The 13,952-nt window shown below is 32.9% G+C and overlaps 1 protein-coding gene across 1 annotated transcript in view; it reads right to left on the minus strand.

The window, feature by feature from the left end:
- Positions 1–13,952, minus strand: part of LOC141498966 (uncharacterized) — a 263,553-nt gene that overhangs the window by 18,962 nt on the left and 230,639 nt on the right. The window contains exons 13-14 of the mRNA XM_074201973.1: positions 2,782–2,929; positions 690–833 (exon numbers count right to left, since the gene is read on the minus strand). Of these exons, the coding sequence (XP_074058074.1) occupies positions 690–833; positions 2,782–2,929 (292 nt within the window). The remainder of the gene's footprint in view (positions 1–689; positions 834–2,781; positions 2,930–13,952) is intronic.

Below are 13,952 nucleotides of genomic sequence, written 5' to 3' on the forward strand. Positions count from 1 at the left end.
CTTTTTTCCTGAAACCACACAATGTTTAGGGTTTAAAAGAATTTTAGAGTTCATCGAATCCAAATTCCTTCTTTTACAAATGAGAAAACTAAGGCCCATCTTGATCTCTGAAGCATTCATTCCTCTGGATGGCAGAGCTGGTCAGAATCTTACAGATCATCGTATTATTTGAATCATTTGATGACAAAGAAATGTAAACACTATTATAGCAGTAGACAATGAAGTTAATAGTCTTAAGCAAATTTCTACCTACAATCTTCACTGGCATTATTTGTATTCGCAACATAAGCAAAGAAAAGGAATTCAGTTTCAAGAGGTCTGTGAGTTTTAAGGCAAATTGGCATAGTGTGTGTTATATAAAAACAGCATTAATTATTTCCTATTCATGGGTTCTTAGCCAATGCAAAGAATATCTCTTATTGGGAGCATTAAATATTCCTTCATTTCACATAAGGGAAAATTAAGTATTAAATAGAATTTCTGTAACTGACTTTTGAATATAATGATCAAGTTGCAAAGTCACCTCTAAAAGAAAAACTATCTTACAAAGTCTTAAGATGTCAGTTGTCAAACAGAAACGAATTATTTTCCTCTTCAGATGCCTGCCTTGTTTTCACAGTTTCACAGCACAGCTGAAAAGGCAATTTTTCATTTGGTGCTGCCTCAAATTGAACAAGTAAAATTGTTACCTTCATGCTGTAGATTCTCTGATGGAGTCAAAGTGTCAATTGCCTCTTGAATCTGTTCAGCATTATTTTTTAAAACAGTGAGAAAATTATTGAAAGCAGTGTCTGATGGATCCATTGTAAGATTTGTGTAAGCAGAAAGAACATCTGCAAGAGGAAAAAAAGATAGAGATACACATAAATACATAATAAAAATATTTATGTGCACACACACACACACACGGCTATTTAGTTATTTCAGTCATGCCGTACTCTTCATGACCCTCTTTTTTGTGATTTCTCTTGGCAGAGATACTGGAATGGTTTGCCATTTCCTTCTCCAGCTAATTTTACAGATGGAGAAATTGAGTCATATAGGGTTAAGTGACTTGACCAGGGTCATATAACTAGGAATTATCTGAGACTGGATTTGAACTTATATCTTCCTGACTCCAGGTCCCACATTCTATCCATTGTGCCATCTAATTGCCTCATATAAACAAACACATAAACAAATGTGTATATGCATACCTATATGTGTGTGTATACATGTTTGTGTCTGTGAGAGTAAGTCCTTGATTAGCAAGGAACAGACAAGATATTTGAGAGTTTTCTTCATGGTTTCCTCTAAGGAAATACAGGTGAATATATGCTTATAATATCTGTGCCACAGCAAAGGAATAAGGCATAGCTACCCAGTATCAGGAAAGTTATTTCAGAAAAACTTAGGAATAAAACAAAATAAACAATTTAGGAAAAGAATAATTATCTATGCTCACAAATACATATATATATATTTTAATATTACAGTCACAAAATAAACAATTAGGAATAAAACAAAATAAACAATTTAAGAAAAGAATAATTATCTATACTTACAAATATTTATTTTAATATTACAGTCATAAAGTAAACAATTTGGAGCTAGAAAGGACCTTGGAGATCATCTAATCTAGTTATCCAATTAAGGAATTTCAATTCAGGGAGAGGTGCTATATATTCCTTTTCCCTTAAATCTAAATCTACCCAAAATGTTCTATCAATATATATGCCTTAAAATGCTATCCCCTAGTAGTACTACTTTGATGCTGTGTCACGGTTCCTGCCTCTGCATTCTTGAAAGCTGTACAAGGGAAGTACAAGAACCTTCCAATCTGGAAAAAAAAAAAAAGCTCCAAGGCTTCCGGTGTGGATCCGGCAGTGGACTGCTTTAGTTGGCTGATTTTGGTCAAATTCAGCTCAGATAGGTTCATTATCAGAACACTGACCATCAAGTGATGTTTGGTTTTGTCACAGCAACTAACAAAGGGTAAAGAGATTAGGATCTGCTTTGGTGATTTCTGTACCCATGAAAACATAGGGTTTTTGAAGTAATGAAGAAGAATAAATTCAACATTTTTCGAAGGAATTTTAAATTACCCAACTTTCTCTCTGGGGTAATTAAAGTTATTTTGCACAGAAGTAGGAACATGTAAACCAGTCCTCTAATCAATATTTATGATACTGAAAAACCTAATAATAGAAAAAAATTTATGAACATCAAATAGTTCAATCTTTACAACCAATGACTACAACAAAGGATTATTATTTTTATCAGTGGTCCAGATATAAAAAACAAAACAAAATTGAGAGACAGATAGATATACGCACCATTTACTTACCTACTACTTATTTGATCAGATAGTATTAACTATCCCAAAGCTGAAGTTAATAAGAGTAACAGGAAGATGAAAGAGACAGGGAAGGTAGATAAGATAATTACAACATAGTAGCAGTTATGTTTAAGCTACAGCAACAAAACTGTGGGAAAGAAAGAGTCTAAACAAAAAGGTCTTCTTTCCATTATGAAAGATAGGTATACTGAATAATTCAGTTCAATTAAACAATGGGAAAAAAATACAAGTGGGAATCTTCAACATTTATTTGAACCCTACAGATAAATGTTCTAAGAATATCCACTTTTGAGTAGTTTTAGAGCTTAAAATGATAATGCCACCATTTATTTAAAAATACTTTCACACAACCTCCATTCTGTTATGGCTTGGCATTTTCAGTATTTTCCAAATAGTGTGTATAGCTGGAAATTACCTTAATTACTAACTGAATTGCTACTTACTTCTTAGTGGGGAACATAGAAAACCATCAACATTTGCCAGAAAAGAGTGGTAGGCTTGCTTTATACCATCAAAAACAGCTTTAGTGTACTTGACTTGGAGGTTGTAGATACTTCTATGGAAACTAACTTCTGCTTGTAGGGCATTTATCTGAAATCCAAAATGTATAAAACATAAATATGGTTGCTTATGCCAAGAATTATTAACTAAGATGAACCAGAAATATGGCCTAATTCTAGGTAAAATTAGGCAATGGTTAGAAGTTAAAATTTTAATTTATTAAATGGATTTTGATTGGTCTAATTGGTATGCTCTACACATAACAGATTTATGACTATACAACCAAAATAGCAGCATTGTGATATGTGTATCTAGTTATTTTGACCAGCTTTACATAGTTAATGTAAAATATCTCATGATCAATCTAATTAGGGGTGCCTCAGTCAGTAATCAGTATAGTTTGAAAAAACAAACTGACAAAAATAAGTTTGTCTGGTGGTAATCTTATGACTAAAACAAAATGGTGGTCAACTGGAGGCACATATCAAAGAAGCAACTAGGAGATGAAGTCATTGCTGACCAGAAGCTAGATCACAAATTGCTTTCTAATATGGTTAGTGTTCCCTAGAGTCAAGAAAACATTTTAATGAAAGAATTTAATTTCTACTTTGCATTTAATTAAAGCTAGAGTTCAACAAAGTAGAATACAAGTTTTGAAACATAAAATGTGATACAGAGTAATCAAAGTGGTAAGACAAATTTCAAAACACTATTTTCTTTGGTCTTTGATAGTCATAGTCATTTGAACTCTAAAGAAATTTTATTATTTCCATATAACAATGATAATAATAATAATATTTTAAATTTCACTTGTCTTTCTCAAAAGATTCAGGATATTTTAGCACTATTATCATCTTGGCTATTATGTCACTTTACTTTTATTAGTAAAGTATACCTTTTTAATAAAATGAACTGGCAATATTGCAGAGGCTACAGATTTTCTACAAATTCTAAAGCAAACATTGACAAATGAGGTTAATGAGATAAATGAAACATTTGGAATAGGTCTTGAAAAGTTGATAGAAGAATCTGTCTTTGGTACATGAAGCATTAATTAGTGGGTTACTATAGGTTATTTTTAAAGGAAAGATTAAGATATTGGGGAAAAATGAGAATAATTCTTCTAAAAAACTATATAGGATAGATGAGCATAGAGTGAAACTAAAGAGAGATTAGCCAGAATCATGTTTCAGTAGAGCAAAGGTATGATGATGATGAAAATTTAGATGAAGTTGTTCTTTAAAATATAATAGAGGGGTTAGACTTGAGAAATATTTCAAAGAACTTAGTAAACTTTGATAATGAATGAAAGACAGTGACAAATCCTTATTCCAAAGATGAGGAGCCTGATTACCAAACATTTCCCATCATATTAAATATATAGCCAATCTGCCCTTTTATAATCAATTCAATTTGATATCTCTTAAGTGCCTACAATATGTTAAACAATTGCCTATGTATAGCAGAGTACTTCTACTCTATGAACCAAAACAATGGGAGAAATTGTACTACTCTCTTCTATAAGAAAAAAATAGGAAGTTGAATTTTTGCAGTTTTTCCTACTTTCCATCTCTAATGAATTGTCCCTACAATCATTCATTCTTTCTTATACATTATTTTTCTTCTTTTCAGTGCCTTTCCCTCCTCTTCTTCCCCTCCTTCCTTACCTTCCATTCTCTCCTTAATCAAGTTTTAGACTGTTTTTAAAACAGTTTAGAGACTATAGTATTTTAAGAAAAATATTCACTTCTTAAAATAAAAGAAACAATCTCATATCTAATGAGAAGGAAATTATATTACTTTACCATGATATTGCTATGAAATAATCATCTAGGCCAGTTGGAATAAAGTCTTTCAGTATATGAAAAAATAGAAAATAAGTGTCTGAACAAATGTCAAATAAACAAGATGACTCTCATTCCATTTAAATCATAAAATTTTGTCAGAAGAAAAGATTAGACAGGCTTTAGGGAGGCAAAACATGAGTTGTAGAGATCACTAAATATATATATATATATGTGTGTGTGTGTGTGTATATATACATATATATATATTTTATGGTACTATATTCTCAGAATCCTTATGCTGACTTATATGGAAGGGCCAATAGAAGAATATGTATCTCCTAAGTGCAGTGGCAATGTGCATAGTTCTAGATGTCAACTCAAAAGCAAAAATATTCAATTCTATTTAATAATACTTATCAAGCAATTGATCAATCAGAGAGCATTTACTAAACAATTATTTAGTGCTCTGCTGAGCACTAAGAGTCCAAAAAGAGAACAAAAACATAGTCCTTGCCCTCAAGAACTCACAATTTATCAAGGGAAAGAATATGTAAATAGCTGTACATTTATGACATGTGTATGTATATGTGTATATATATGTATATACAGATCACTCTAAATTCAAGTTAGTGTAAATGGTAGATAAAGGCACCAGAAGGTAATGGAGGTAAGGAGAAAAAAGGGTCCATGAAAAACTTCTTAAAGAAGGTGAGAGATATGCTTTGAAGGCAGCAGGGGGGCCAGGAGGGAGAGGTGACACAGGAAAACATTCTAAGCACAAAGAACAGCCAGAAAAAATAGATTTTCCAACAATAATGGAATGTTGGAATCAAGAAATCACCATCACTGGATCTCAGAATATGTAGAGAGGAAAAATGTAAGAAGAATGGAAAGATATGAAGGGGACAGGTTGTGCCGGATGAGGGGGAGGGGAGGGGAGGGGAGGGGAGGAGAGGAGAGGAGAGGAGTTATGTTCAGTTAATGAACTGAAGGACATTCACTCAATTTCCAACTTTTTACCAACATTAATAGTTGTTATATTTTTGTACATTTGGATCCTTTTCTGTTTCTTTTATCTCTCTATGGGGTTTAGATCTAATAGTGGCACTGCTCAATCCAAAAGCTATGCCAGTTTTATAGCCCTTTGGGTACAATTTCTAATTGTTTTGCAGAATAGTTGGACTATTTATAGATGAACCAACAAAGCTTTAGTGAACATATTTTCCCAAATTCCCTCCTGCAAGTGCCATTTTTCCTTTTCCATCATCTTAGTCAATCAGATGGTTGTGGTGTGGTTCTTCAGAGTTCCATTATTTAATTTGCACTTCTTCAAATGTTAGTGATTTAGACAATCTTTTTTTGATTCTTGATGGTTTTGATTCCTTTGAAAACAGGTTAATATCATTTGACCATTTAGCAATTGAAGAATGGTTCTGATTTTTAACAATTTAGCTAAATTTTCTCATTCCCATGTTGAGCAATGAGGACTGTTATCAGAACAACTTACTGTAAAAATTTCTAATTCCTTTCTTTTCTTCTAATGTTGGTGGCATTGGCTTTGTTTGTGAAAAAAATTCAGTTTTTTTAACAATCAAAAATATTCTGTAAAACTGGTATCTCTTATTTGACCATGAACTCTTTTCCAATCCATAGATCAGACAGCTAATTTCTTTGATGTTCTCCATTTTCACTTTTTTGTGTCTGAATCATGTACCCATTTTGAGCTTCTTGCTATAAAGTGTGAGATGATGGTGTAGGTTTAGTTTGTACCAGACTACTTTCCTGTTTTCCCAGTATTTTTTGTCAATGAGATCTTGCTGTCATCAAACACTATTAGACTGTTTTGCTTCTATAAATTGTGTACCTAATCTATTCCATTGATCAATCACTATATTTCTTATCCAGTACTAAGTTGTTTTCATGATTACTACTTTGTAATATAATTTTGAAATGTGTACTGCAAGGCCCTCTTTTTCACATAATTTTTTCATTGATTCTCCTGATAGTCTTGACCTTTTGTTTCTTCAGATGAATTGTGTAATTATTTTTTCTAGCTTTTAAAAGTAATTGTTCAGTAATTTTATTGGTATGGTATTGAATAAATAAGTAAATTTTGGTAGTATTATCATTTTTATTATATTGATTCAGCCTGCTTATAAGCAATTAACATTATTCCAATTATTTAAGATCTTTATTTGTGTGCAGTGTTTTGTAATTGTATTCATATAGCTCCCATGCATATATATTGTCTATGAGACATAGCAGAGAGTCCTTGGGAGGAATGAAGTTGGGAACAACAACTGTAATGGTCACTTACTATTGAAGACTTCGGTATCTCAAGAGTTTTCATCAGCAACATTGTCTTCCATTTAACTAAATACAATTAAACATTGTGGATGCACCCTCACAGCAAATACTGACATTTAATAGAGTATGTCATTGGAAGAAGAAGGAACAGAAGGCATATGAGAAAGACAAAGGTGATGTGTGGTACTGGACCCCTCATAATTATCCTCTCAAAGTAAAAATTCATATTCAATAGAAGTGGTAGTCCCAAGGCAAGATGACCACCAGAAGAGTTGTTAGTAGATTATTGTCAGTAGATAAGGGAACTTCTCCAAGAGTGAAAATTTGTTACTAACTTAAAGGGAAAGCTGAACCAACGTACATTTGGCAAGAGCAGAACAGAAAAGGAGTGAACAGCTTTCAGAGATATGGTATATAGCACTGCATATGCTCATCTGAGTCAGAACACTCACAAACATCAACTGGTTTGACAAAAATCATGGGTAAATTCAGAAGCTACTAAAGGAAAAATGTGAACTTCTCAGGGTTTACCAAAGAGTTAGTTCATTCACATCTAAGAAGAGAGTATTTAATTCCATCAAAAGGAAATTGCAAGCAAAACTTAGGGATATTCAAGATTCTTGGCTCCGTAAGAGGGCAGATGAAATTCAGTTTTATATTGATATTTTAATTTATGTTATGTGACATATAATTTCTACAGCAAATAAATATAATATCCTTGTATTTAACAAGTGTAAAGACTTAAGATTTTTGAGATAATAATTCATATTTGATAAAAAAAATTATTGGAAAAACTGGAAAGCAGTATGACAGAAACTGGGGATAGGCCAATATCTTAAACCATTTACTAAGATGATATCAAATGGACACAAGGATATATGACCTAGATATAAAGAGAGATTTTATAAGAAAATTAGAAGAACATGTAACATATTACTTATCAGACTTATGGATAGGTGAAAACTTATGAATAAGCAAGAGGTAGAAAGGAAATTTAAATATAAAATGAATAATTTCAATTACATTAAATTAAAAATAAAACAAATCTAGCCATGAACAGAAGAAAAACAGAAAATTTGATGAAAAAATTTTGTAGAGAGTTTATCAAATAAAAGTCTCATATTAAAATAAAGAGATTTGTCAAATCTATAAGAATACCAGTCATCCCCAATTGATAAATGGACAGATATAAAGTCAGTTTTCCCATGAAGAAATAAAAATAATTTGTAGTCATATGAAAAAATGTACTAAATCATCATTGATTAGAGAATTCAAAATAAAGCATCCTAGAAATATCATTTTATACATATCAGATTGGTTAAAATGAGAGAAGAGGAAAGTGACAAATTGTCTACTTGTGGAAAAATTGGGACAGTAATTTATTGTTTGTGGAATTGTGAACTAATCCAACCATTTTGGAGAGCAAGCTGGAATTATGACCAAAGAGATGTAAGACTGCCTATACCTTTTGATTCAGCAATTCCACCATTTGTTCAATTTTCAAAGATGATTAGAAAAAGAAAAAGAATTTCTATATTCTAGGATGTTTATAGTAGCTCTCTTTGTGGTGACAAAGAACTGGAAATCGAAGAGATGCCCATCAATTGTGACATAGGATTGTGATGGAGTATTATTGTGCATAAGAATTAATGAGCTCAATGATTTCAGAAAAACTGAAATTTGTAGAACCAAGAGAATATTGTATACAGTAAAATCAATACTGTTTTAATAAATACTTTCAGCAAATAAGTTATTTGCATATTATAAATACCCAAGTTAACTATAAAGGTCATATGAAGAAAGATGCTATCACATCCAAAGAAAGAACTTACAAATAGAGATGGAATAATCTTTCAAATACATATATATATATATATATATATTATGTATATATATATATATATATATATATATATATATATATATATATGTCTAATAGTAGCTTCCTCCATAGTGGAAGGGAGAGAGGCAAGAATAAAATGGGGGGGGGGAGAAATTTCCAGGATAATTTTGCTTTAGATTTGAAAGGAATAGAAAGATGTATATATAGTAGATTTGCAGTTTCGTGTGCAATCATCTTTTTTATTGTACTGTTATAGAAAGATTTGATTTATTCCATAAACTAAAAAAAGAAAAGAAAGATATTAACAATCCAAAGTGTTTTTATGATCCATTGATCATTGAAATCTTCCAGGCTACATGGCAAGATGAGGTTATTCCCCAAGAGATCAAGAATGTCCATCCATAAGAAAATATTGTCCTATGACAATCACAAGGGAATCTCTCTCTTTGTCATTGCTCACAAGATTTTTGCCCAAGTCTTCCTAAATAGGCTAATCCTCCACCTGAGAGTTGGCTCTTCAGCAAACAGAGAGTACCCTAATCCTCTCATATGGAATAAATTAAGCCTGTTCCATCTTGTTAGAATTGTTAAACTCCCATGCTTGCACTTATTCCACAGAGGCCCAGTCATAATCAAATGCTCATGTTCCCAGGGGAAATCCTAGATGTGGGGTATACACCTTCCAGTTGTTATTATGAGATGCCTCCAGGATAGTACCTGGTTTATGTAAACCCAGACTTTTGATTCTTGGAGAAGAGCTACAATGAAATCAAAATATACTATTGCTATAGTACTTCCTTGATCATATCATCTAGTTAACTTTTTAAAAAAAAAGAAAGTGATGTTAGTGTGGTATGACTTATTCTTGATGAAGTGATATATTACTATCGGTAATATCACTAATTCCTTTCCTAAGGGTTCACAAACTATTTCCTTAGTAATGTGCTGCAGAATTTTTCCAGAATTTAAGTCAAGTTCTTTAACCTACAGCATGCAGACTCAGGCAGTCTCTTTCTTTTTTGAACATTGGGCCAAATAGGAATTGTGAAACACTTAGAGCTTGGTTAGATGTGGAAGGCACCAATGCAATCCACTGCATCCCAGGCCCTTGCCAGTCATGTTGACTGCTACTAGTCTTCAATGACTCTGGAAGAGAGAGTGAAGTTGATGACTTTGTACAACTATGCCTCATAAATACAATACATGCTGAGTCAAGATATCACCCTATTGTGTCATTGATATTCTTTGAAAATCAAGAACAATTGAGCTGTCTAGGTGGTACAGTGGATAGAGCACCAGCCCTGGAGTCAGGAGTACCTGAGTTCAAATCCTTGCTCAGACACTTAATAATAACCTAGCTGTTTGACCTTGAGCAAGCCACTTAACCCCATTGCCTTGCCAAAAAAAAAATTAAAAAAAAGAAAATCAAGAACAATCAACAGCAGCAATCTACGATGTAAATGGCATCTAGGTCTAGAATCAATGAAACATCCAAAAAAGTGATTACTTGTTATAGCAGAAGCCATAGAAACTTGCATTGTTCTGTAATCTACTTATAGGAATGCTGGAATGAATACATGAAAAAGAATATATTAAGTACATTTTATGTATCAAATCCTTTGCTAAGTTCTAAGGATCCAAATACAAAATTAAAGATAGTCCCTATCATCCAGAAGCTTTCATTCTAATGAATGAAACAATTAGAAAAACACCCATAAATGACTGAGGCCAGAAAGGGACATTTTGGTCTGGAAAGTTATAGAAATAGTGAGTGGGCCAAATGGAAAAAGAATGACACAAAAGAAACATAACTTTTATTTCTGTATATTCTTCAATAAAATGTTAGCAAACCACCCATGAGAATAGTCCATTACATTAGAAATCTAATGAACCCAAGAACAAAATAAGGGATACATGACTTGGAGTCATATATTATCAGGAGATAATAAATATTGGAAGGATAGAATTTATATATATATATATATATATATATATATATATATATATACATCTATATATGTCACTCTTGATTCCTCAGTATCTCTCATGCTCTAGATCCAATCTGTTGCCAATGTCTGTTGACTTCATCTCTGCAGCATTTCTTCAATCGTTCCCTCTCTCTCCTATGGTACTGCCACCTGGGCAGGCCTTTATCCTCTCATGTCTGGATGACTGCAGCCTCCTCTTTGTCTGCCTGTCATGAATCTTTCCTCATTTTGTTCCATTCAGCCCCTAAAGTGATTTTCCTAAAACCTATGTCCAGCCTCCTATTCAATAAACTCTAGTGATTTATCACCCCCAGGGTAAATCTGGGGGTGATATGCATTCAAAGTCCTTCATAAGTTAACCCTACCTCCAACCTAAATCCCCAGTCCTTTTATGTCTTTCATCTTGCTGTTGTAAACAAGACACCCAACCTCTTGACTCTGGGCATCATCACTGACTGTCCCTCATGCTGGGAATATTCTCCCTCCTCATTTTTGCCTTTTGGCTTCTCTGATTGCTTTCAGGCTTCAGTTAAAATCCCAACTTCTGGGGCGGCTAGGTGGCGTAGTGGATAAAGCACCGGCCCTGGAGTCAGGAGTACCTGGGTTCAAATCCGGTCTCAGATACTTAATAATTACCTAGCCGTGTGGCCTTGGGCAAGCCACTTAACCCTGTTTGCCTTGCAAAAACCTAAAGAAAAAAAATCCCAACTTCTATAAGCTCTCTTAATTCTCTGTCTTTCCCCTGTTACTACTACCCATTTTTCCTAAATGTAGCACATAGCTATTTGCATACTGCATTCCTCTTCAGATTGTGAGCTCTTTGAGGGCAGGAACTGTCTTTTGCCTTTCTTTGCACCCCCCAGCAATTAGCAGAATTCTTCATATGGCAGGTGTCTAATAAATGTTTATTGCTAACTGACTTCACAATTTAAACCAGAAGATTATCAAACGTTATTTCTATGGTTGCATAGTATTTGATGGTAGCATTCTATTTGTGTCCATATGGCTTAAAGAAGAAGCCTTAAGCCTTAATCTTTGAAGGTTATGTTTTGCTCTTAATGTTTTGTTTTTGTTTTACTACAAATAAAAAAGAACAACATTGCAAAATCTTGTATTTTCTATACTAATCGACTGCTTGATTATGAAGATGTGATATGCTATTTAAGAATCATCAGTTAAAATAGGCCTGTGTTCTTCTCATATTTTCATCAAGGATTTCTATACAAGTGTAGACCATTCTCGTTTTTAAAAAGATGATAAAGCTGCTGTCAATCTCATGGTCAGACCACATGGGTTCCTTTCTAGATGTTAAGTTTAGGAAGAACATTTATTGGGAAGTTGGGAAGTATTCCAAGGAGGGTAACAAAGATGGTAAAGAGTATTTAAGTCTATGTCTTATGAAAAGAGACAAAAGGAACTGAAGGTAGCTATGTTGTAAAGGGTGAAAAGACTACTGAATTTAAAGTGAAGATCTGAGTTCAAATTCATAGTATGATTTTATCTGTATAAATTTGAACAAGGCACTTAATTTCTTGGGGGTCTCAGTTTCTTAATATGAAAAGGTTCCCAGAGTCTGAATCTCTGACCCCAATAATAATGTTTAGTTTGGAGAAGCAAAGACTCAGGGATGACAAGAGAGATTTCTAAAAAATATTTTAAAAATTAGTATGAGGAAGAAGAAATAGACTTGCCATATCTGGACCCATAAGACTAGCATCAGTAGCAATCAATAGCAATAGGTGTAGGTTGTAAAAGGTCATTTGTAGACTCAATGTCAGGAATAACTTCTTAAAAATTAGAACTGATTTAATTAGAAATATTTGAGTCAGGAAATAGTGAGTTCATCTTCAATGGAGGTCTTCAAGGAGAAGTTGGATAACCATTTGTCAACTGTCACAGGCAGTAGGAATTTTTTTAATAAGTTATACTAAGTGTTGGCTGAGGTCTCTTCCAACACTAAAATTCTTTAAGTCTGTAAAAACGTAGGTATAGGGTTCATATATTCAAATGTCTTTTCAGTTGGCTCTTTGTTAATATTATTATTATCCATTTTAAACATTTATTTGGAGCCTTCTCCCTCTGGGATATCTAAATGATTGGTTCCTTAACATCTTAAAATTTGTCATTTTAAGCATGAATTTGTCCATGTTTATTTTGTAAGGTCCAATGGTTTATCTCAATTTTATCTCCAGTTATTGATTGAAGTGTTAGAATATAATAAATATAGTGCCTCCCTTACTGCTGATGATGAAAATCCATTGCTATATAAACACTAGGAATTTTTCCTTCTATTTTCCACCTACTGTTTGTCCTCTCATATCTTATTCTCAGTTACAAATGCTCTGTTGGCTTCATGCCAAGCTTTATGCTACTTGATATTTGTTTCATTCTCCTTTGTGAAGTTTTACAAGGCAACCTGCATTTTCAATCAGTACTGACCAGGGCCACCACATCTTGTCACTTGGCAAGAAGCATAAAGCTTTGCTAGCTATGGACTCTTTCGGCTTATTCTATATAGTAATTATTTTGGTTAAATGTCACCATAATGATGTTCATCAGAATTGATACCTTTACTTTCAAAGCACAATTTTTCAGAGCAAGTAGATTTGACATTGTGATTGACATCAATAAAGTCAAAATTATGAAGGAAAAATTTTGCTAGTATATTTTTAATTTCTGTAGTGAAATTATACCCCAATTCTTTTTTCTGATATGAAATTAAGTGGAAGGCAATCCCCAACAAGGTTAGCCAGGATTGAAAGACTTTGAATGAGGGACTTAAAAGAGACTGCGCCTTCATTATACAAAATTACTCAAATTTAGAAAAGCTCACCACCTGAAAGTTGGTCAATCATTAATTATCTTTTTCAAGTCACAGAAACTTATGAAACATCTAATAAGCTGTAAAAGGTTGCATGGGTTATATGAATTATATATACATATATGCATTATATGATGAGAGATATAGGAATTTGAGGTAGAGAAAGATTAGATGACTCACCCAAAGTAACATGGGTAGGAAATGGAAGAGACAAGATTTGAACCCTCTAATGAAGTCAGAAAAGATTTGTAAAAGAAAAAGTCTCTTTTCAAATCAAACTATGAAAAAGAAATATCAGTTAGATGAAGAGATACCAAAATTTTTGCAGTTAAAAGTTTCAATTTTCAGTAGGGTTTTAAGCTTTCAT

This window comes from Macrotis lagotis, chromosome X (genome assembly GCF_037893015.1).
Source record: "Macrotis lagotis isolate mMagLag1 chromosome X, bilby.v1.9.chrom.fasta, whole genome shotgun sequence".
NCBI lineage: Eukaryota > Metazoa > Chordata > Mammalia > Peramelemorphia > Peramelidae > Macrotis > Macrotis lagotis.